Source organism: Salmo salar, chromosome ssa29, assembly GCF_905237065.1.
Source record: "Salmo salar chromosome ssa29, Ssal_v3.1, whole genome shotgun sequence".
In the NCBI taxonomy this organism is placed as follows: domain Eukaryota; kingdom Metazoa; phylum Chordata; class Actinopteri; order Salmoniformes; family Salmonidae; genus Salmo; species Salmo salar.
The window spans coordinates 41,960,280-41,987,500 of record NC_059470.1 but is presented as its reverse complement, the minus strand read 5'-3'; the positions used below and the strand labels follow the sequence as shown (position 1 = coordinate 41,987,500).

Here is a 27,221-nt window from a genome sequence, read left to right as displayed (position 1 = left end):
GTAACGGTCGGTGAGTACTTATCACCATGGTAACGTCATAGTAACGGTCGGTGAGTACTTTCACCATGGTAACGTCATAGTAACGGTCGGTGAGTACTTATCACCATGGTAACATCATAGTAATGCCAGGCTCTTGCTGCTCTGAACGACCAGGTGCCTACGCTCTCCAAGGCTTATCCTCTATGGGCTAGGTGGGACGCTTGCATCCCACCTACGTAACAGCCACTTGCAGCCTGTGGCGCGATTTTCAAAACCTTAAAAATCCTATTACTTCAATTTCTCAAACATATGACTATTTTACAGCTATTTAAAGACAAGACTCTCGTTAATCTAACCACACTGTCCGATTTCAAAAAGGCTTTACAACGAAAGCAAAACATTAGATTATGTCAGCAGAGTACCAAGCCAGAAATAATCAGACACCCATTTTTCAAGCTAGCATATAATGTCACAAAAACCCAAACCACAGCTAAATGCAGCACTCACCTTTGATGATCTTCATCAGATGACAACCCTAGGACATTATGTTATACAATACATTTTATCTTAATTGTGTGTTTCTCCCAAGACCTGCTTTCCCCCGCAAACTTCCGGGGAATTCGCTAACATTTTACTAAATTACTCATGATAAACGTTCACAAAAAGCATAACAATTATTTTAAGAATTATAGATACAGACCTCCTCTATGCACTCGATATGTCCGATTTTAAAATAGCTTTTGGTGAAAGCACATTTTGCAATATTCTAAGTACATAGCCCAGGCATCACGGGCTCGCTATTTAGACACCCGGCAAGTTTAGCACTCACCATAATCATATTTACTATTATCAAAGTTTGATTACCTTTTGTTGTCTTCGTCAGAATGCACTCCCAGGACTGCTACTTCAATAACAAATGTTGGTTTGGTCCAAAATAATCCATCGTTATATCCGAATAGCGGCGTTTTGTTCGATGCGTTCCAGACACTATCCGAAATGGTAAAGAAGTGTCGCGCGCATGGCGCAATTCGTGACAATAAAATTCTAAATATTCCATTACCGTACTTCGAAGCATGTCAACCGCTGTTTAAAATCAATTTTTACGCCATTTTTCTCGTAGAAAAGCGATAATATTCCGACAGGGAATCTCCTTTTCGGCAAACAGAGGAAAAAATCACAAAGGCGGGGGCGGTCGGGTCACGCGCATAAGCCTAGAGTCCCTTGATCGGCCACTTGAGAAAGGCGATAATGTGTTTCAGCCTGGGGCTGGAATGACGACATTCTGTTTTTTCCCGGGCTCTGAGAGCCTATGGAAGACGTGGGAAGTGTCACGTTAGAGCAGAGATCCTTAGTAAAAGATAGAGATGGAAAAGAAGTTCAAGAAATGGTCAGACAGGCCACTTCCTGTAAAGGAATCTCTCAGGTTTTGACCTGCCATTTGAGTTCTGTTATACTCACAGACACCATTCAAACAGTTTTAGAAACTTTAGGGTGTTTTCTATCCATATGTAATAAGTATATGCATATTCTAGTTACTGGGTAGGAGTGGTAACCAGATTAAATCGGTATGTTTTTTATCCAGCCGTGTCAATACTGCCCCCTAGCCCTAACAGGTTAAGTGAGGAAAACTCAGAAAAAAGTGAATTTTCACAAAGCCGCCGCCCCAGATATCAGACCTGGCAATGTCCTCAGAGTGTGCACTGACCAGCTGGTGGGCGTCTTCTCGGACATCTCAACTTGTCCCTGTCCCAGGACGGAGTTCCCATTTGCTTCAAGGAGACCAAGAAAACCAAGCAGACGTGCCCAAATGGCTATCGTCCCGTCGTACTCACCTCTGTCACCATGAAGTGCTTGGAGAGGCTGGTCATGGCCCACATCAAGTCCAGCATGCCAGGCCCACTGGACCCAGTCCAGTTTACCTACAGCTCCAACAGATCCATGGAAGATGACATTTCCATTGCTATTCACATGGCCGTAACACGTCTGGACAAGAGGAACACCTACAGTGAGGGAAAAAAGTATTTGATCTCCTGCTGATTTTGTACGTTTGCCCACTGACAAGAAATGATCAGTCTATCATTTTAATGGTATGTTTATTTGAACAGTGAGAGACAGAATAACAACAAAAAAATCCAGAAAAACGCATGTCAAAAATGTTATAAAATGATTTGCATTTTAATGAGGGAAATAAGTATTTCACCTTTTTGGTAGACTATTTGTCTATAATAAGTGTGGCAAACCAGGGGGTTTGGTCAAGACGTTTACCCATATCAGACACGGACAGAGAAGGATTAGTTCAGTTTCAAGGGTGTTTATTTAAATAATAGATCAAAAAGAAAAGGATAGGTCTCCCCTATGAGACCCTCTCCGGGATGCCGTCTTCTGGTATTCCGGGTCTGGCTGTATCCTGTCGGGCACAAAACTGAACTCCCTCTGCAACCGTCAACAATACCACGGGAGTCCTTTCTTTCCCCATTCCTCCTGTGTGCTGCCCTTCTGGCAGCTTTATGGGCCTTGCACAGCTGGTGAGCAATCCGCCCTTGATTACTCACCAGCTCCCAATAAGCCCCAATTAGTCCTGGCTGGAGAGCCCGTCGAGACCTGGCATGTCCAGCAGATGGAGCCATCGCCTCGTGATGTATACTCCATTTGTTACCAGGCCTCGACGAGTCTCCCCCTGGTGGTTGACCTGCTGTACGCCACACACCCCCCCCCCTTAGCTCTGTCGGGGAAGGGACTGTCATCAGTGTAACATAGGTCTCCCTTCTCGATAGGGCATCCGCGTTTCCATGCTTCGCCCCTGACCTGTGCACAACAGAAAAAGAGAAGCGTTGAAGGGACAAAAACCACCTGGTGTCCAGGGGAGCATGGTCCGTGACCAGGGTGAAGTGGGTACCTAACAGGTAATACTTGAGTGTTTAGCGCCCACTTCACCGCTAGACACTCTCTCAACGATAGAGTATTTATTTTCCCTAGGCATCAGCTTTCGGCTGATGTACATGATGGGGTGCTCCTCCCCCTCGTGTACCTGAGACAGAACGGCCCCTAGTCCCGCATCACATGCGTCCATCTGGACCACCATCGGCACCTGGAAATCGGGCGTTACGAGAATCGGATGGGAGCACAGCGCTTCCTTCAGACCGTTGAACACCGCTTCTGTCTCGTCTGTCCATTTCACTGTTTTCGGGAGGCGGGGCCTGGTTAGATCGGTGATGGGGGAAGCTATAGCCGCAAAGTTGGGGATAAACCGGCTATATTATCCTGCCAGTCCCAGGAAGGACTTGACCTGGGTCTTGGTGCGTGGAACGGGCCAGTCACGCACTGCGTGAACCTTCCTCTCCTGGGGCTTGACGTTCTCCCGTCCGATCAAATACCCCAGGTACTCCACTTCCTCGAACGCTAGCTTGCATTTCTTGGGGTTTGTGGTCAACCCGGCTTGTCTGAGTGCGTCCAGCACTGCCTGGAGGCGTGTCAGGTGCTCTTCCCAACCTTGGCTGTGGATGATGATATCATCCAGATATGCCGCTGCGTACTGCTGGTGGGGTCGAAGCACTCTGTTCATCAGCCGTTGGAATGTGGGCGGGGCTCCGTGAAGACCGAACGGGAGCACCCGGTACTGATACAAACCGTCTGGTGTCAAAAACGCCGTCTTCTCCCGGGAGGAGGCTGCCAACGGTACCTGCCAATAAACTTTGGTCAGGTCAAGGGTGCTGATCTACCGGGCCTTTCCCAATCGGTCGATGAGCTCGTCCACCCTCGGCATGGGATATGCGTCGAACAAGCTGATGTCGTTCACCCCCCGGAAATCGTTACAGAAGCGGAGGCTACCGTCCGGTTTGGGCACCAACACGATGGTGCTGCACCATGCACTGTGGGACTCTTCAATGAGCCCCATCCTCAGCATAGCCTCCACTTCCTGTTTCACGGCCTCCCTTTGGGCCTCTGGATTCCAATATGGCCTCTTTTGTACCGTGTTCAATGAGGGTCGTGCGGCCCGGCTTCTCGGAGAAGACCGCCATGTTCCGATCGACGAGCTCCCTGAGCTCTTGCTTCTGGGCTGGGTCGAGGTCCTCATTGCTCGGGACCTCCACTGGTACCATTGGCGTCCAGTCCATAACGAGGTAAATCTGTTGGGGTTTCCGTCTCCCCGGTTGCCGTACGCGGTAATTGACAGGTCCCAGCTTCTCGATCACCTCGTATGGCCCGTGCCATGTTGCCAGGAACTTACTTTCGGCCGTGGGGATCAAGACCAACACCCTGTATCCCACCTGGAATTCTCGGGGCTGGGCTCCCCGATTGTAGACCTGGGCTTTGGCGCGTTTGGCCTTCTCTATGTGTTCCCTCACGACTGGCCATATGGCTGTCATCCACTCCCGCATCGTCTCCACTTGCTCTACCACGCTGCGTAAGGGGGTTGGTTGGGATTCCCAAAACAGTAGGCCGCGTGGCCTCCTCCCATAGAGGAGTTCGAATGGGGAAAACCCAGTGGAGGATTGGGGTACTTCTCGGATTGAGAACATTTGGTGGGGTAGTAGCTGGTCCCAGTTCTTACCGTCCTGCTCGATGACCTTCCGCGGCATCTGTTTGAGCGTTTTATTAAAGCGCTCGACGAGCCCATCCGTCTGCGGGCGAAAGACGGCGGTCCGGATCTGCTTGATCTGCAGAAGGGCACACAACTCTTTCATGAGGCGGGACATAAACTCCATACCTTGGTCTGTCAGGATCTCGTTCGGGATGCCCACCCGGCTAAAGAGGTGGAACAGCTCCCGGGCAATTCCCTTGGACACCGCCGCCCGTAGGGGAATGGCCTCGGGATACCGGTTGGCATAGTCCACTATTACCAAGATGTACCTGTGTCCTCATGCAGTTTTTACCAGGGGTCCCACTATGTCCATGGCGATGCGTTCAAAGGGCACCCCGATTATTGGCAGGAGGACCAGAGGGTTTCGGAAGTGTGCTTTCGGGGCAGTGAGTTGACACTCCGGGCAGCTGCGACAGTAGTCTTCCACGGCCATACTCATCGCGGGCCAGTGGAACCGGGCGGCGATCCGTTCCCGGGTCTTCTCCATTCCCAGGTGCGCCCCCAACAGGTGGGTGTGGGCCAGCTGAAGAACGGTTCCTGCGTACCGTCGGGGCAGCCACAATACCTCTCGAAGTTCCCCCTGTTGGCGCGACAACTGATACAAAAGGTTATTCTTAATTTGGAAATGGGGATATCGCCAGTCACTCACCCCCGGAAGTAGCTGTCCATCCACCGCTATCACTTGGGCGGCAGCAGCTTTCAAGTTCGGATCCTCCCACTGGGCCGTCCCGAATTGTCCCCTCAGTTGGCCCCCAGCGAGGGTCTCTACTGGCCCCTTGAAATCGAGGAGGGGGAGGATGGGCTCCTCCTCCAGGGGTTCCCCAGGGGGATCGGGTTCCGGCACCCCCTCCAACTCCGGAGCCGGAAAAAACATGCTGGTTAACCGGTTGCTTCCGGGCCGCACAGGCTATTGGTCGACCCCGCTCTCTTCTTTGGCCGGCTCGTACCTTCTTCCTCAATTCGTGCCCCCATAGGGCCGCGAACAGCGGACAATCCCGTCCCACTAGGAGAGGTACAGGCAGCTCTGGTACTGCACCCACCATCATCTGACAGCTCCTTTGTGGCATCACGATGTTGGTCCATATGGTGGGATACTGCTTTGCGTCCCCGTGAACACAGGAAATGGACATCTCTCTACCCCGTTCGGTATCCTGGTTCAGCAGGCTCGTGGTTACGATTGTAACCATGCTTCCAGAGTCTAATAGCGCTTCCGTGTCGTGTCCGTCCACCTTCACCGGGACCATGGGTGCAGTTGATTCGTGGTGCGCCAAACAGGAGATGACCTCGCCTCCGGGGCTAGCTGATGGCATCGACTCCTCTCGAACCGGGCAATTCCCGGCAATGTGCCCCCGGGCACCACACTCAAAACACCTCCTTTGGTCTCCCTCTACCTGGGGTCGTCGGTGGCTGGTCGGCCCTACCTTCGCCGTCTCTCCACGGGTTTGCGGTCCTTTGGCCCTGCCAACTGTCGGTTCGGGGTACACCACGGTGGGGCTGTCCTTCCGTCCCCTCGGACGGGTCGCCGAATTGTCCCGGAATTGTTCTTATGCGTCTCCACTGCTTCCAGGAGGCCCTCCAAGGTCTGGGGCGTGCATAGACTCTGTCTCTCTGTCTGTCTCTCTGTCTTACTGACTGTCTCTCTGTCTTACTGACTGTCTCTCTGACTGTCTGTCTGTCTGTCTGTCTGTCTCTGTACTGACTGTCTCTCTGTCTTACTGACTGTCTCTCTGACTGTCTGTCTGTCTCTCTGTCTGTCTAGCTCACACCAAGGACATGCCGTTCACCTGTGAGACGTGTGGGAAGTCGTTCAAGCGCGGCATGTCCCTAAAGGTTCACTCTCTACAACACTCTGGAGAGAAGCCCTTCAAGTGTGAGGTTGTAAAGCCTTTCTAAAATCACCTCTACCCTTCACCCTGTACACTACATTACCCATCACCACCCTGTACACTACATTACCCATCACCACCATGTACACTACATTACCCATCACCACCCTGTACACTACATTACCCATCACCACCCTGTACACAACATTCCTCATCACCACACTGTTCACTACCCATCACCACCCTGTACACTACATTATCCATCACCACCCTGTACACTACATTACCCATCACCACACTGTTCACTACATTACCCATCACCACGCTGTACACTACATTACCCATCACCACGCTGTACACTACATTACCCATCACCACACCGCACACTACACTACCCATCACCACACTGTACACTACACTACCCATCACCACACTGTTCACTACACTACCCATCACCACACTGTACACTACACTACCCATCACTACACTGTACACTACCCATCACCACACTGTTCACTACACTACCCATCACCACACTGTACACTACACTACCCATCACCACACTGTTCACTACACTACCCATCACCACACTTTTCACTACAATACCCATCACCACACTGTACACTACCCATCACCACACTTTTCACTACACTACCCATCACCACACTGTTAACTACACTACCCATCACCACACTGTTCACTACACTACCCATCACCACACTGTTAACTACACTACCCATCACCACACTGTACACTACACTACCCATCACCACACTGTACACTACCCATCACCACACTGTTCACTACACTACCCATCACCACACTGTTCACTACAACCATCACCACACTGTTCACTACACTACCCATCACCACACTGTCACACTACCCATCACCACACTGTTCACTACACTACCCATCACCACACTGTACACTACATTACCCATCACCACACTGTTCACTACACTACCCATCACCACACTGTACACTACACTACCCATCACCACACTGTACACTACACTACCCATCACCACACTGTACACTACCCATCACCACACTGTTCACTACACTACCCATCACCACACTGTACACTACCCATCACCACACTGTACACTACACTACCCATCACCACACTGTACACTACACTTACCCATCACCACACTGTTCACTACACTACCCATCACCACACTGTACACTACACTACCCATCACCACACTGTACACTACATTACCCATCACCACACTGTTCACTACACTACCCATCACCACACTGTACACTACCCATCACCACACTGTACACTACATTACCCATCACCACACTGTTCACTACACTACCCATCACCACACTGTACACTACCCATCACCACACTGTACATTACACTACCCATCACCACACTATTCACTACCCATCACCACACTGTACACTACACTACCCATCACCACACTGTTCACTACACTACCCATCACCACACTGTACACTACACTACCCATCACCACACTGTACACTACCCATCACCACACTGTTCACTACACTACCCATCACCACACTGTTCACTACACTACCCATCACCACACTGTACACTACACTACCCATCACCACACTGTACACTACCCATCACCACACTGTACACTACACTACCCATCACCACACTGTCCTACACTACCCATCACCACACTGTACACTACACTACCCATCACCACACTGTTCACTACACTACCCATCACCACACTGTTCACTACCCATCACCACACTGTACACTACACTACCCATCACCACACTGTTCACTACCCATCACCACACTGCTACCCATCACCACACTGTACACTACACTACCCATCACCACACTGTTCACTACCCATCACCACACTGTTCACTACATTACCCATCACCACACTGTTCACTACCCATCACCACACTGTTCACTACACTACCCATCACCACACTGTACACTACACTACCCATCACCACACTGTACACTACCCATCACCACACTGCCTACCTACCCATCACCACACGTCACTACCCATCACCACACTGTTCACTACACTACCCATCACCACACTGTACACTACCCATCACCACACTGTTCACTACACTACCCATCACCACACTGTTCACTACACTACCCATCACCACACTGTACACTACACTACCCATCACCACACTGTACACTACACTACCCATCACCACACTGTACACTACATTACCCATCACCACACTGTTCACTACACTACCCATCACCACACTGTACACTACCCATCACCACACTGTACACTACACTACCCATCACCACACTGTACACTACACTACCCATCACCACACTGTACACTACCCATCACCACACTGTACATTACACTACCCATCACCACACTATTCACTACCCATCACCACACTGTACACTACACTACCCATCACCACACTGTTCACTACACTACCCATCACCACACTGTTCACTACACTACCCATCACCACACTGTTCACTACCCATCACCACACTGTTCACTACACTACCCATCACCACACTGTACACTACCCATCACCACACTGTTCACTACACTACCCATCACCACACTGTACACTACACTACCCATCACCACACTGTTCACTACACTACCCATCACCACACTGTACACTACACTACCCATCACCACACTGTACACTACACTACCCATCACCACACTGCACACTACATTACCCATCACCACACTGTACACTACACTACCCATCACCACACTGTACACTACCCATCACCACACTGTACACTACATTACCCATCACCACACTGTTCACTACACTACCCATCACCACACTGTCACACTACCCATCACCACACTGTACACTACACTACCCATCACCACACTGTTCACTACACTACCCATCACCACACTGTACACTACCAGTACACTACCCATCACCACACTGTTCACTACACTACCCATCACCACACTGTTCACTACACTACCCATCACCACACTGTACACTACACTACCCATCACCACACTGTACACTACCCATCACCACGCTGTACACTACACTACCCATCACCACACTGTACACTACACTACCCATCACCATACTGTACACTACACTACCCATCACCACACTGTTCACTACCCATCACCACACTGTTCACTACACTACCCATCACCACACTGTTCACTACCCATCACCACACTGTACACTACACTACCCATCACCACCCGGTTCACTACCCATCACCACACTGTACACTACATTACCCATCACCACACTGTTCACTACACTACCCATCACCACACTGTTCACTACCCATCACCACACTGTTCACTACACTACCCATCACCACACTGTTCACTACACTACCCATCACCACACTGTTCACTACACTACCCATCACCACACTGTACACTACCCATCACCACACTGTACACTACACTACCCATCACCACACTGTACACTACCCATCACCACACTGTACACTACCCATCACCACACTGTTCACTACCCATCACCACACTGTGCACTACACTACCCATCACCACACTGTACACTACACTACCCATCACCACACTGTACACTACATTACCCATCACCACACTCTACACTACCCATCACCACACTCTACACTACCCATCACCACACTGTACACTACACTACCCATCACCACACTGTACACTACACTACCCATCACCATACTGTACACTACCCATCACCACACTGTTCACTACCCATCACCACACTGTTCACTACACTACCCATCACCACACTGTTCACTACACTACCCATCACCACACTGTTCACAACACTACCCATCACCACACTGTTCACTACCCATCACCACACTGTACACTACCCATCACCACACTGTTCACTACACTACCCATCACCACACTGTTCACTACCCATCACCACACTGTACACTACACTACCCATCACCACCCGGTTCACTACCCATCACCACACTGTACACTACATTACCCATCACCACACTGTTCACTACACTACCCATCACCACACTGTTCACTACCCATCACCACACTGTTCACTACACTACCCATCACCACACTGTTCACTACACTACCCATCACCACACTGTTCACTACACTACCCATCACCACACTGTACACTACCCATCACCACACTGTACACTACAGTACCCATCACCACACTGTACACTACCCATCACCACACTGTACACTACCCATCACCACACTGTTCACTACCCATCACCACACTGTGCACTACACTACCCATCACCACACTGTACACTACACTACCCATCACCACACTGTACACTACATTACCCATCACCACACTCTACACTACCCATCACCACACTCTACACTACCCATCACCACACTGTACACTACACTACCCATCACCACACTGTACACTACACTACCCATCACCATACTGTACACTACCCATCACCACACTGTTCACTACCCATCACCACACTGTTCACTACACTACCCATCACCACACTGTTCACTACACTACCCATCACCACACTGTTCACAACACTACCCATCACCACACTGTTCACTACACTACCCATCACCACACTGTTCACTACACTACCCATCACCACACTGTACACTACACTACCCATCACCACACTGTACACTACCCATCACCACACTGTTCACTACCCATCACCACACTGTCACACTACCCATCACCACACTGTTCACTACACTACCCATCACCACACTGTTCACTACACTACCCATCACCACACTGTTCACTACCCATCACCACACTGTACACTACCCATCACCACACTGTACACTACACTACCCATCACCACACTGTTCACTACACTACCCATCACCACACTGTTCACAACACTACCCATCACCACACTGTTCACTACACTACCCATCACCACACTGTTCACTACACTACCCATCACCACACTGTACACTACACTACCCATCACCACACTGTACACTACACTACCCATCACCACACTGTACACTACACTACCCATCACCACACTGTTCACTACACTACCCATCACCACACTGTTCACTACACTACCCATCACCACACTGTACACTACACTACCCATCACCACACTGTACACTACCCATCACCACACTGTACACTACACTACCCATCACCACACTGTTCACTACACTACCCATCACCACACTGTTCACAACACTACCCATCACCACACTGTTCACTACACTACCCATCACCACACTGTTCACTACACTACCCATCACCACACTGTACACTACACTACCCATCACCACACTGTACACTACACATCACCACACTGTACACTACACTACCCATCACCACACTGTACACTACCATCACCACACTGTGCACTACACTACCCATCACCACACTGTACACTACACTACCCATCACCACACTGTTCACTACACTACCCATCACCACACTGTTCACTACACTACCCATCACCACACTGTACACTACACTACCCATCACCACACTGTTCACTACACTACCCATCACCACACTGTTAACTACACTACCCATCACCACACTGTTAACTACACTACCCATCACCACACTGTTCACTACACTACCCATCACCACACTGTTAACTACACTACCCATCACCACACTGTTAACTACACTACCCATCACCACACTGTTCACTACACTACCCATCACCACACTGTTCACTACCCATCACCACACTGTTCACTACCCATCACCACACTGTTCACTACACTACCCATCACCACACTGTTCACTACACTACCCATCACCACACTGTTCACACACTACCCATCACCACACTGTTCACTACACTACCCATCACCACACTGTACACTACCCATCACCACACTGTTCACTACACTACCCATCACCACACTGTACACTACATTACCCATCACCACACTGTTCACTACACTACCCATCACCACACTGTTCACTACACTACCCATCACCACACTGTTCACTACCCATCACCACACTGTACACTACACTACCCATCACCACACTGTTCACTACACTACCCATCACCACACTGTACACTACCCATCACCACACTGTACACTACACTACCCATCACCACACTGTTCACTACACTACCCATCACCACACTGTACACTACCCATCACCACACTGTACACTACACTACCCATCACCACACTGTTCACTACCCTACCCATCACCACACTGTTCACTACACTACCCATCACCACACTGTTCACTACACTACCCATCACCACACTGTTCACTACACTACCCATCACCACACTGTTCACTACACTACCCATCACCACACTGTTCACTACCCATCACCACACTGTACACTACCCATCACCACACTGTACACTACCCATCACCACACTGTTCACTACACTACCCATCACCACACTGTACACTACACTACCCATCACCACACTGTTCACTACCCATCACCACACTGTACACTACCCATCACCACACTGTACACTACCCATCACCACACTGTTCACTACATTACCCATCACCACACTGTTCACTACCCATCACCACACTGTTCACTACACTACCCATCACCACACTGTACACTACACTACCCATCACCACACTGTTCACTACCCATCACCACACTGTTCACTACACTACCCATCACCACACTGTACACTACATTACCCATCACCACACTGTTCACTACACTACCCATCACCACACTGTTCACTACACTACCCATCACCACACTGTTCACTACACTACCCATCACCACACTGTTCACTACACTACCCATCACCACACTGTTCACTACCCATCACCACACTGTACACTACACTACCCATCACCACACTGTTCACTACACTACCCATCACCACACTGTTCACTACCCATCACCACACTGTACACTACACTACCCATCACCACACTGTTCACTACACTACCCATCACCACACTGTTCACTACCCATCACCACACTGTTCACTACACTACCCATCACCACACTGTTCACTACACTACCCATCACCACACTTTACACTACACTACCCATCACCACACTGTACACTACCCATCACCACACTGTCACTACCCATCACCACACTGTTCACTACCCATCACCACACTGTTCACTACACTACCCATCACCACACTGTTCACTACACTACCCATCACCACACTGTTCACTACACTACCCATCACCACACTGTACACCACACTACTTACATTCACACACAAATTAATTGTGTGATCATTTGTGTGTGTGTGTGTGTTTTCGTGCGCTTGTGTGTGTATGTGTGTGTGGTGTGTGTGTGTGTCTGCGTGTGTGTATGATGTGTGTGTCTGTGTGTGTGTGTGTGTGTCTGTGTGTGTGTGTGTGTGTGTGTCTGTATTGTGTGTGTGTGTGTGTGTGTGTGTGTGTGTGTGTGTGTGTGTGTGTGTGTGTGTGGTGTGTGTGTGTGTGGTGTGTGTGTGTGTGTGTGTGTGTGGTGTGTGTGTGTGGTGTGTGTGTATGGTGTGTGTGTGTGTGTGTGTGTGTGTGTGTGTGTGTGTGTGTGTGTGTGTGTGTGTGTGTGTGTGTGTGTGTGTGTGTGTGTGTGTGTGTGTGTGTGTGTGTGTGTGTGTGTGTGTGTGTGTGTGTGTGTGTGTGTGTGTGTATTCCAGAACTGTAATGAGCGTTTCCAGTATAAGTACCAGCTACGTTCCCACATGTCCATCCACATCGGACACAAGCAGTTCATGTGCCAGTGGTGTGGCAAGGACTTCAACATGAAGCAGTACTTTGATGAACACATGAAGACGCACACTGGTATGTATAAATACGCACACACATTTATGGGGAGGCAGGTAGCCTAGTGGTTAGAGGAGGCAGGTAGCCTAGTGGTTAGAGGAGGAGGCAGGTAGCCTAGTGGTTAGAGGAGGCAGGTAGCCTAGTGGTTAGAGGATGCAGGTAGCCTAGTGGTTAGAGGAGGAGGCAGGTAGCCTAGTGGTTAGAGGAGGCAGGTAGCCTAGTGGTTAGAGGAAGCAGGTAGCCTAGTGGTTAGAGGAGGAGGCAGGTAGCCTAGTGGTTAGAGGAGGCAGGTAGCCTAGCGGTTAGAGGAGGAGGCAGGTAGCCTAGTGGTTAGAGGAGGCAGGTAGCCTAGTGGTTAGAGGAGGCAGGTAGCCTAGTGGTTAGAGGAGGAGGCAGGTAGCCTAGTGGTTAGAGGAGGCAGGTAGCCTAGTGGTTAGAGGATGCAGGTAGCCTAGTGGTTAGAGGAGGAGGCAGGTAGCCTAGTGGTTAGAGGAGGCAGGTAGCCTAGTGGTTAGAGGAAGCAGGTAGCCTGGTGGTTAGAGGAGGAGGCAGGTAGCCTAGTGGTTAGAGGAGGCAGGTAGCCTAGCGGTTAGAGGAGGAGGCAGGTAGCCTAGTGGTTAGAGGAGGCAGGTAGCCTAGTGGTTAGAGGATGCAGGTAGCCTAGTGGTTAGAGGAGGAGGCAGGTAGCCTAGTGGTTAGAGGAGGCAGGTAGCCTAGTGGTTAGAGGAGGATGCAGGTAGCCTTGTGGTTAGAGGAGGCAGGTAGCCTAGTGGTTAGAGGAGGCAGGTAGCCTAGTGGTTAGAGGAGGCAGGTAGCCTAGTGGTTAGAGGAGGCAGGTAGCCTAGTGGTTAGAGGAGGAGGCAGGTAGCCTAGTGGTTAGAGGAGGCAGGTAGCCTAGTGGTTAGAGGAGGACAGGTAGCCTAGTGGTTAGAGGAGGCAGGTAGCCTAGTGGTTAGAGGAGGCAGGTAGTCTAGTGGTTAGAGAGGCAGGTAGCCTAGTGGTTAGAGGAGACAGGTAGCCTAGTGGTTAGAGGAGGAGGCAGGTAGCCTAGTGGTTAGAGGAGGCAGGTAGACTAGTGGTTAGAGGAGGAGACAGGTAGCCTAGTGGTTAGAGGAGGCAGGTAGCCTAGTGGTTAGAGGAGGCAGGTAGCCTAGTGGTTAGAGGAGGCAGGTAGTCTAGTGGTTAGAGGAGGAGGCAGGTAGTCTAGTGGTTAGAGGAGGAGGCAGGTAGCCTAGTGGTTAGAGGAGGCAGGTAGCCTAGTGGTTAGAGGAGGCAGGTAGCCTAGTGGTTAGAGGAGGCAGGTAGCCTAGTGGTTAGAGGAGGAGGCAGGTAGCCTAGTGGTTAGAGGAGACAGGTAGCCTAGTGGTTAGAGGAGGCAGGTAGCCTAGTGGTTAGGGGAGACAGGTAGCCTAGTGGTTAGAGGAGACAGGTAGCCTAGTGGTTAGAGGAGACAGGTAGCCTAGTGGTTAGAGGAGGAGGCAGGTAGCCTAGTGGTTAGAGGAGGAGGCAGGTAGCCTAGTGGTTAGAGGTGGAGGCAGGTAGCCTAGTGGTTAGAGGAGGCAGGTAGCCTAGCGGTTAGAGGAGGAGGCAGGTAGCCTAGCGGTTAGAGGAGGCAGGTAGCCTAGTGGTTAGAGGAGGCAGGTAGCCTAGTGGTTAGAGGAGGCAGGTAGCCTAGTGGTTAGAGGAGGCAGGTAGACTAGTGGTTAGAGGAGGAGGCAGGTAGCCTAGTGGTTAGAGGAGGCAGGTAGCCTAGTGGTTAGAGGAGGCAGGTAGCCTAGTGGTTAGAGGAGGCAGGTAGCGTAGTGGTTAGAGTAGGCAGGTAGCCTAGTGGTTAGAGGAGGCAGGTAACCTAGCGGTTAGCTTCTATGGGCGTCCCACCCTAGTCAACAGCCAGTGGAATCGCGTGGCGCGAAATACAAATACCTCAAAAATGCTATAACTTCAATTTCTCAAAAATATGACTATTTTACAGCATTTTAAAGACAAGACTCTCGTTACTCTAACCACAATTTCCGATTTCAAAAAGGCTGTACAGCGAAAGCAAAACATTAGATTATGTCAGGAGAGTACCCAGCCAGAAATAATCACAGAGCCATTTTTCAAGCTAGCATATAATGCCACAAAAACCAAAACCACAGCTAAATGCACTACTAACCTTTGATCTTCATCAGATGACACTCCTAGGACATTATGTTATACAATACATGCATGTTTTGTTCAATGAAGTTCATATTTATATAAAAAAACTGCTTTTTACATTAGCATGTGATGTTCAGAACTAGCATAACACGCCAAGAACTTCCGGAGAATATACAATATTACTCATGATAAACGTTGACAAAATACATAACAATTATTTTAAGAATTATAGATACAGAACTCCTTTATGCAATCGCGGTGTCAGATTTTAAAATAGCTTTTCGGCAAAAGCACATTTTGCAATATTCTGAGTACATAGCTCGGCCATCATGGCTAGCTATTTTGACACCCACCAAGTTTGGTACTCACTAAACTCAGAATTACTATTAGAAAAATGTTATTACCTTTGCTGTTCTTCGTCAGAATGCACTCCCAGGACTTCTACTTCAACAACAAATGTTGTTTTGGTTCCAAATAATCCATAGTTATATTCAAATACCTCCGTTTTGTTCGTGCGTTCAGGTCACTATCCGAAGGGTGACGCGCGAGTGCATTTCAAAATATTCCATTACCGTACTTAGAAGCATTTCAAACGCTGTTTAAAATCAATTTTTATGCTATTTTTCTTGCAAAATAGCGATAATATTCCAACCAGGCAACGTTGTATTCATTCAACGGCTGAAAGAAAAAAATGGAGAAGTCTCGTGAATGCGCATCTCAGTCTCTCTGTCCCCAGGCTGACCACTTACAAACTCTGCTGCTGTTCTTTGCCCAGAGACAGCAGACACCCCATTCCACTTTCTGGCGGCTTTAGAGAGCCAATGGAAGCCTTAGAAAATGTCAAGTTACAGCTCCCCTCAACTGCCCTCAGAGTAAATATCAGCTCCCCTCAGAGTAAATATCAGCTCCCCTCAGAGTAAATATCAGCTCCCCTCAGAGTAAATATCAGCTCCCTCTCAGAGTAAATATCAGCTCCCCTCAGAGTAAATATCAGCTCCCTCAGAGTAAATATCAGCTCCCTCAGAGTAAATATCAGCTCCCCTCAGAGTAAATATCAGCTCCCTCAGAGTAAATTTCAGCTCCCTCAGAGTAAATATCAGCCCTCTCAGAGTAAATTTCAGCTCCCCTCAGAGTAAATATCAGCTCCCCTCAGAGTAAATATCATCCCGCTCAGAGTAAATATCAGCTCCCCTCAGAGTAAATATCAGCTACTCAGAGTAAATATCAGCTCCTCTCAGCTGCCCTCAGAGTAAATATCAGCTGCCCTCAGAGTAAATATCAGCTACTCTCAGAGTAAATTTCAGCTCCCCTCAACTGCCCTCAGAGTAAATATCAGCTCCCCTCAGAGTAAATATCAGCTCCCCTCAGAGTAAATATCAGCTCCTCTCAGCTCCTCTCAGAGTAAATATCAGCTCCCCTCAACTCCCCTCAGAGTAAATTTCAGCTCCCCTCAGAGTAAATATCAGCTCCCCTCAGAGTAAATACCATCCCGCTCAGAGTAAATTTCAGCTCCCCTCAGAGTAAATATCAGCTCCTCTCAGAGTAAATATCAGCTCCCCTCAGAGTAAATATCATCCCGCTCAGAGTAAATATCAGCTCCCCTCAGAGTAAATATCAGCTCCTCTCAGAGTAAATATCAGCTCCTCTCAGAGTAAATATCAGCTCCCTCAGAGTAAATATCAGCTGCCCTCAGAGTAAATATCAGCTCCTCTCAGCTGCCCTCAGAGTAAATATCAGCTACTCTCAGAGTAAATATCAGCTGCCCTCAGAGTAAATATCAGCTCCCTCAGAGTAAATATCAGCTCCTCTCAGAGTAAATATCAGCTCCCCTCAGAGTAAATATCAGCTCCCCTCAGAGTAAATATCAGCCCGCTCAGAGAAGCACCACATTGAACTTCACTTAACTTTCCAGAGTTTTCCCCATTACTTAACACTATCAATGTTTCCATTTACTGTGAGAATTGTGATTGAATCAAAGCAATATTAGCCGCTTTCAATGCAACATACCCGAAACAAAACTAACTATGCAAGATATTTTGCAGAACGAATCGGAGTAGGATTCTATTGGATTGATATGCATGACTCAGGCATAACCAATCAGAGCTGCAGTAGGTCAGGCCTATACTCTACACAGACCGGTGAGGCATAACCAATCAGAGCTGCAGTAGGTCAGGCCTATACTCTACACAGACCGGTGAGGCATAACCAATCAGAGCTGCAGTAGGTCAGGCCTATACTCAACACAGACCGGTGAGGCATAACCAATCAGAGCTGCAGTAGGCCTTTTTGCAAATAGACCATTACCATATATGGATCTGTGCCATTCCCTTTGAACTGGACTGTGTTTACAGCATGAGCGGTCGTGAGTAGATGCACTTGTTTTGAGGTCAAGCGAGAGCTGCATGTAGCCACGTGTTTACAGTTATAGATAATTTGTAGTCACCAATGGGGGAGTGATTGCTTCCTACAAAAGCACAAACCGTGGACATTTCTAAGCACCTTTGAAAAGCGAGTCGGATAAAGAGCTTTTTCTTTTGTCTTTAAGGGGCAGTGTTTTATTTTTTTGTCGATTTATTTTTTGAATTTTTTTTGGTAGTTGTATAAACTAAGTAGCCAATAGACAGTAGCATAGTTTGTCTGATTCTCTGTAATAATGGTATGGGAATAATAATAATAATAATAATAATAATGCATTTTATTTCGTAAAGTGGTTTCTTGTCAAACACCATTGTCAGTCCCCTCCTTGTCTAAAGGACAAGTGGATCAACAGGTTAATGTGAAGCCCTGCAGGTTTTTCTTCAAAAGTCTCATGGAATGTAGTCCTACACTGAACACCACACATTGGCTGTTACTGTAGGCTGAATGACCGAACAGCTATTTCCATGTTCACATGTTATGGGATGCATTTTCTCCATTGTTTTTGATGGTAGACCACACTGGTAGGCCCTACATTGTGATCAAATAGCCACAGTAGCCTTGTTGACGACTTTCTGAAACTATAACTTAAAGCGTGTACAGCCTCATTGTTCACAATAAAATTGCGCTGGAAGTTGCACAGAATTTTCACGACGTTCAAGTTTGCGCTCAGCAGACCGGAAATTTGCTCAGTGCCGAAGAAAAAAAATGAGATGGACCCGTTGGTGATGAATCCAATTTGTTGGTCTTAATCTGTTGTGGTCTAGTTCTGTGTTTTGCTAGCTAGGGCCATCTACTTTAAGTGTTTCCTGTTTTCCCAGTAGCCTACTTAGTGTGAACTGCTGACTGATCATCATTTGCAGTTAGTTGTTGACACATCAACCATAATGAAGGAGCAGGGCAATTTGTTACTGTTGTTTTGTTGGTAATCAGAGGCTGTATTGGAGGGGTAGTGGTTTCACCTCTCCTTGTCAATCAGTAATTAGTACAAGGAGGGGTGCTCTCAACCTCTGCTAGGCAATTAGGAATTAGTGTTAGTTCTTCAGTCTCCCCTGGTTTCTCAGCGCAAGCCGTTTAAGCGGTGGTCGTGTCAGCAAAACTAAGACCGTCTTCGAGGACCACACCACTCTCTCACTTGATTCTTTTACCTAGTTATTTTCTGACGATCTCATTTTGCTCTTTTTTTGTATCTTTGTCAACTGTGCGTTTTCTAAACCTGTTCGCTCTACTCCCTGTAGGCTTTACAGACGCTCCCCACCGCTTGGCTGCAACTCGTCTAATTTAGTGTACCCCTGGTGCACAAGCCTTTTGGGAACTGCCCTTCAGTCCCTTGACTGTTTGGCCCTGAGGGGAGTCATGGATCAGCCCAGAGAACACTGTTACTCCAGTTGCTCTTTCTCCATCTGACTACGTTTTCTCTCCTAGTCCGAGAGCATCTGGTCGTCACGGAGACTAGTCCGAGAGCATCTGGTCGTCACGGAGAGACTAGTCCGAGAGCATCTGGTCGTCACGGAGACAGCACCGGGCTTACTAATTTCTCCTAAAGTGTAGATGTTCTCTTTACTTCCTCTCTTACTTGGTCCATCTCCTCATTTGATTTAAATCGTGTCACTTGTCCACTCAAGCTTAACATTATTGTCATCTATCGCCAACCAGGTGCCCTTGGAGAGTTCCTCAATGAGCTCGACACCTCGATGAGCTCATTTCCTGACGATGGCTCACCGCTCTTTGTACTTGGTGACTTCAACCTGCCTTCGCTAAATTTCTTTCCAAGTTTCTTTTTCCCCTCCTTTCCTCTTGACCTCACCCTTTCCCAGTCCCCTCCAACTCACAAGGAATGCAATATGCTTGACCTTCTCTTTACTAGAGGCCTAGTAATCTAACTGCAACCCCCCACCCCAAGCTCCCGAGTGGTGCAGCGGTCTAAGCATTGCATCTCAGTGCAAGAGGCGTCACAGCAGTCCCTGGTTCGAATCCAGGCTGTATCACATCCAGCCGTGATTGGGGAGTCCAATAGGGCAGCGCACAATTATCCCAGTGTGGTCAGGGTTTGGCCAGAGTAGGCCGTCATAGTTAATAAGAATTTCTTCTTAACTGACTAGCCTAGATAAATTACTACTTTGTTTCCTTTCCTCCAACCCTTAGCCCCTAACCAGATGGTCAAGCGCTGTCGCAATCTTTGCTCGCTCTCCCACTACTCTATCCTATGATCTCTGCCTTCTGATAAGTTCTTCTCCCTCCTGTCTCCTAATTTTTTTTGGCCTCTTTGACTCTACTCCTTTCCTCCTGGGCGGCTCGGCCCTCCCCTCCTGCTCCGTGGCTGAGTGAGGTTGATGACATCCGCTCCTCATTCACTTAGCCTATTGGGTCCAGTGGACTCAGTCACACAGAACTACTCTACCCCACCTCTTTCTCCCCTCTCTCCAGAGGAAGTCCTGCAACTAGTGAGGTCTGGCCATACGACAACCTGCCTGCTCGACCCCATCTCCTGCTCCGTTCTCCAGACCATCTCTGGAGGCCTTCTCCCATTTTTCTCCCCATCAACTCTTCCCTGGCTGCGTCCACTCATCTGACGTCAAACTATAGACCTGTGTCCCTCCTTTCTTTTCTCTCTCCTCTGTTCTCATCCTCCTAGATCTATCCGCTGCCTTTGACACCGTGAACCATCAGATCCTCCTCTCCACCCTCTCAGGGCTGGGTGTCTCAGACTCTATCAGATCCTCCTCTCAGGGCTGGGTGTCTCAGACTCTATCAGATCCTCCTCTCCACCCTCTCAGGGCTGGGTGTCTCAGACTCTATCAGATCCTCCTCTCCACCCTCTCAGGGCTGGGTGTCTCAGACTCTATCAGATCCTCCTCTCCACCCTCTCAGGGCTGGGTGTCTCAGACTCTATCAGATCCTCCTCTCAGGGCTCGGTGTCTCAGACTCGATCAGATCCTCCTCTCAGGGCTGGGTGTCTCAGACTCTATCAGATCCTCCTCTCAGGGCTGGGTGTCTCAGACTCTATCAGATCCTCCTCTCAGGACTGGGTGTCTCAGACTCTATCAGATCCTCCTCTCCACCCTCTCAGGGCTGGGTGTCTCAGACTCTATCAGATCCCCCTCTCAGTCTTCTGAAAGCATCTCTCGACCTCACCTTAACCCCCTTCCTCCCGGTATGTTCTGGACTGGGAGACCGTGAAGAGACCTCTGGTGGCATGTCATGGGTGTCTGAGCTGTGTGCTAGTTGTTTAAACAGACAGCGTCATGCATTCAACATGTCAATACTTCTCACAAATACAAGTAGTGATGAAGTCAATCTCTGATAATGTCAAAAAGCTGCAGTCTAACAAGACAGCTCCCACAATCTTTCTATTATGCATTTTTCCCAGACAATCATCAGTCAATTGTTAAAGTACTGAAAATCTGTTAATTAGATTATTTTTTTTTAAATGGTTTACTAATTGTTGGTAACAGTCTGCTGTTTGAGCCGGCACCGGGTGCTTTGCTTTTCTTGGGTAGCGGAATGACTTTTGATTCCCTCCAAATAGGAGTGGCAATATAGTTTGCTATCATCGTCCAAGTTGTCAGACCTCGGTGGCTTGTCATTTCTGATAGATCTCTTCCACACTCACTTTACAATGCTTCGTCTTTCATAATTTGGTCAGTTATGCATGGATGTGTTGTTTTAGAATTAGTTGTCGGCCTAAATGCCTAAATTTGCTTGTCTTGTCAATGAAAAAAAAAAAAAAAACACATTTTGTGACGAATGAGCCATCTGATTGAGCCGAGCTGGCTTTGTTTGCACAAGATTTCATTGAAGGAGCTCCAAAGCTTTTTACTATAAAACTATATTTACTAACTTCTCGTTGTAATTTATCTTCGTTTCATAGTGTTTCTTCTTCTTGTTTAGTCACATGCTTTCTCAATTTTCAGTATCAGCTGTGTAGCCTTATTTGCCATTCCCTTTGCCTCATCCCTCTCAAACATGTTTTAATTCCTCATCAATCCAAGGGGATTTAACTTTTTTTTTTTTACGGTCATTTTCTTAATGGGTTTATGCTTATTAGTAACTTCAAGGACCAATTTCATAAATGTGTCAAGTGCAGTGTCTGGTTGCTCCTCATTACACACCACAGACCAGGAAATATTATTTACATCTTCAAATTAGGAATCACGACAACACTTAGTGTAATGACCTGTTATACGCTATATAAAAGACCGTGCTTCTACATCTGCATTGCTTTGCTGTTTGGGGTTTTAGGCTGGGTTTCTGTATAAGCACTTTGTGACATCTGGTGATGTAAAAAGGGCTTTATAAAAAAAACGTATTTGCTATATTAGGCCCAGCCTTAGGAACTTTGGTTTTCCTAGATATGGCTACTATAATCACTACTACATCCGATGGATGTGGATACTGCTTGACTTGCCAGACTCATGCCTCTACCTTGGGATGAATGAGCCAATGTTACCTTCAGGCCTTTTACCTATGGATGTTTCCGTTCCAGCCCTCGTCCCGATCCCAGTGACCCGCCGGTACCTACTCCACCACTGGTTTTACACACTGCAGTCGACAGCTGAGGTGGAAGAGACCTTTATTAAAAAAAACACTCAGCGAGATGTCTAGCTCAGGGGGGTAGGGGCGACCCGTAGTTCATCAGGAGTATACGGCCTCCCCTCGAGCAATGGCTAACATTAAATAAATATTAGTTTGACACCCTTCATCTGTGGACCTGGACCTCACCGTAATGGGACCATATTAATAATATATATTAATAATAATATAGTAGTGTCCCACCCTTCATCTGTGGACCTGGACCTCACCGTAATGGGACCTAGTGTCCCACATAAACAAGAAGGTACAGTTACCGTATCAGCATCGGCGTAACATCCTAGAACATTTCTACGTATCCCATTGGTAGATAGACAGAGGGAGCCCTCTAGTTCGGTCAGGGTTAGGGTCAACAAGATTGTTTCTGGGGGGAAATCCACTTTCTTTATTTTATTATTCAAGCAAAGCACTTTACAGTAAGTCTCCTAGAGGACCCATGTCTCTTCTAGAGGAAACCTGTTCTTCCTAAACAAGAATACTAATCATATGTCCCTGCCTCTGTGGGTAAAGAACAGAGCCTCTAACTGATGTCTTAGAAGAATTCAGAAGATGTAACAGACTTCAACACCAATGTTCCAAAAGTTGAACTAAAAAAACAATAGTAGAGAAACCCCCAAAAATAATAGCAAGAAGCTCATCTAAGCAAAACGACCATTAAACAATTACTTATATACTGTCAATGAATCAATCAATCAAATGTATTTATAAAGCCCTTTTTACATCACTAGATGTCACAAAGTGCTTATACAGAAACCCAGCCTAAAACCCCAAACAGCAAGCAATGCAGATGTAGAAGCACGGTGGCTAGGAAAAACTCCCTAGAAAGGCCAAAACCTAGGAAGAAACCTAGAGAGGAACCAGGCTATGAGGGGTGGCCAGTCCTCTTCTGGCTGTGCCGGGTGGAGATTATAACAGAACATTGCCAAGATGTTCAAACATTCATAGATGACCAACAGGGTCAAATAATAATAATCATAGTGGTTGTAGATGGTGCAACAGGTCAGCACCTCAGGAGTAAATGTCAGTTGGCCTTTCATAGCCGATCATTCAGTTAGAGACAGCAGGTGCGGTAGAGAGAGAGTCGAAAACAGCAGGTCTGGGACAAGGTAGCATGCCAGGTGAACAGGTCAGGGTTCCATAGCCGCAGGCAGAACAGTTAAAACTGAAGCAGCAGCACGACCAGGTGGACTGGGGACAGCAAGGAGTTATCATGCCAGGTAGTCCTAAGACATGGTCCCAGGACTCAGGTCCTCCAGGAAGGAGAGAATTAGAGGGAGCATACTTAAATTCACACAGGACACCGGATGAGACAGGAGAAATACTCCAGACATAACAGACTGACCCTAGCCCGCTGTCATATTCCCCTACACAACTCTTCTTTCAAAACCGGTTACATCTGGTCCATCCTGGACTCCCCCTCCCCAAACCCCCAGTCCTTGTTGTTATCTTCCAGAAGGACATCAAAGGAGGAGGTTGGTAGAAGTTCATGTTTAATCACACTTCCCTCGACCTCCCGTTCTGGTAATTCCCCGGCTCCACCTTTGACTCTGCTGATGCTGGTGTCGAAGGCGAAGGTCCTGTTTTACTTTCACGACGACTTCCTGCCTTTATGGCCCCCTGCTCCCTCCGATCCAGAATCAGCTGTATAGACCGCCGAATACAACAGGTGTAGTCCTTACAGTGAAATGCTTACTTATAAGCCCTTAACCAACAATGCAGTTTTATGAAAATACCCCCCCAAAAAAAGTAAGCAATAAGAATAACAACTTATTAAAGAGCAGCCGTAAATAACAGCGGGGCTATATACAGGAGAGGGTGGCTGGGGGGGGGGCAATGCAAATAGTCTGGGTGGCCATTTGATTCGCTGTTCAGGAGTCTTATGGCTTGGTGGTAGAAGATGTTTAGGAGCCTCTTGGACCTAGACTTGCTTGCCGTGCGGTAGCAGAGATAACAGTCTATGACTAGGGTGGCTGGAGTCTTTGACAATTTTTAGGGCCTTCCTCTGACACCACCTGGTGTAGAGGTCCTGGATGGCAGGAAGCTTGGCCCCGGTGATGTACTGGGCCATATGCACTACCCTCTATAGTGCCTTGCAGTCGGAGGCCGAGCAGTTTCCATACCAGGCAGTGATGCAACCAGTCAGGATGCTCTCGATGGTGCAGCTGTAGAACCTTTTGAGGATCTGAGGACCCATGCCAAATCTTTTCAGTCTCCTGAGGGGGAATAGGTTTTGTCGTGCCCACTTCACGACTGTCTTGGTGTGCTCAGCCGGAGTGAGGGCTACATCCAAACCCCGGGTCACCACATTCTTTAGGGCAGATTTCTTCAGCGTTAGTAATTAGTAAAGATTGAACCTGAACCACGTTGCAGGCACTGGTTACAGTTTGAAGATTTTTCTTGAGTGGGCATCTTGATGAGAGCCAGTCAATATTTAAATCACCCAGAAAATATACTTCTCTGTTGATATCACATACATTATCAACCATTTCACACATATTATCCAGATACGGACTGTTAGCGCTAGCTAGCTGTCTTTTGTGATTTGTGTTTGTGTTGACTTGTGTTTCCGTCAGCTTCAACTTAGTATCTAATTCTAGTGGGGTTTTTTTTGTTTTTGTCTTTGTTGTACTAGTCCATAATGTGTGTTCTCCCTCCTTTCCTCCTTCTTAGGAGAGAAGCCGTATATCTGTGAGATCTGTGGGAAGAGTTTCACCAGTCGTCCCAACATGAAGCGCCACCGTCGGACCCATACGGGGGAGAAGCCGTACCCCTGCGAGGTGTGTGGTCAGAGGTTCCGTTTCTCCAACATGCTCAAGGCCCACAAGGAGAAGTGCATCCGGGTCAGCAACCCCGCGGGAACCGACAACAACGACTCGCTGGGCGTCGACCCCCCCTCCCCGACTGTTTCTGCGGACCCTGCTGCGATTGGTCAGGTGGTTTTAGGGGCGGTGCTCCCGGGGGCAATGCACCACCATGCCACGCCCCACTCCCTCCCTCTGATCCACTCCCTAGGGGGGCTGCCCCACACCCCCGCGCCCCACCTCCCCCTCCTCCACCCCTCTTCTCTGGCAGGATGGGCTCCGACATCTAGCTAACGCACTCCGCTCTGCTAACAGATCAGACTGCTAGCATCCATCTACTCTACAACACTCTGCTAACAGACTGCTAGCATACCATCTACTCAACAACACTCTGCTAACAGACTGCTAGCATCCATCTACTCTACAACGCTCTGCTAACAGACTGCTAGCATCCATCTACTCTACAACGCTCTGCTAACAGACTGCTAGCATCCATCTACTCTACAACACTCTGCTAACAGATCAGACTGCTAGCATCCATCTACTCTACAACACTCTGCTAACAGACTGCTAGCATCCATCTACTCTACAATACACTGCTAACAGATCAGACTGCTAGCATCCATCTACTCTACAACACTCTGCTAACAGATCAGACTGCTAGCATCCATCTACTCTACAACACTCTGCTAACAGACTGCTAGCATCCATCTACTCTACAACACTCTGCTAACAGATCAGACTGCTAGCATCCATCGACTCTACAACACTCTGCTAACAGACTGCTAGCATCCATCTACGGTACAACGCTCTGCTAACAGACTGCTAGCATCCATCGACTCTACAACACTCTGCTAACAGACTGCTAGCATCCATCTACTCTAAAACGCTCTGCTAACAGACTGCTAGCATCCATCTACTCTACAACGCTCTGCTAACAGACTGCTAGCAACCATCTACTCTACAACACTCTGCTAACAGACTGCTAGCATCCATCTACTCTACAACGCTCTGCTAACAGACTGCTAGCATCCATCTACTCTACAACACTCTGCTAACAGATCAGACTGCTAGCATCCATCGACTCTACAACACTCTGCTAACAGACTGCTAGCATCCATCTACTCTACAACACTCTGCTAACAGATCAGACTGCTAGCATCCATCGACTCTACAAC

General features: G+C 48.3%; 1 protein-coding gene across 1 annotated transcript in view; it reads left to right on the top strand.

The window, feature by feature from the left end:
* The window catches only part of zbtb47b (zinc finger and BTB domain containing 47b), a 106,236-nt gene extending 79,856 nt beyond the window's left edge, over positions 1-26,380 (top strand). Inside the window, 4 exon segments of the mRNA XM_045710749.1 lie at positions 6,321-6,436; positions 13,972-14,116; positions 25,913-26,281; positions 26,284-26,380. Coding sequence (XP_045566705.1) covers positions 6,321-6,436; positions 13,972-14,116; positions 25,913-26,281; positions 26,284-26,333 — 680 coding nt within the window. The 3' untranslated portion in view covers positions 26,334-26,380.
* Positions 26,381-27,221: the final 841 nt, after the last annotated feature.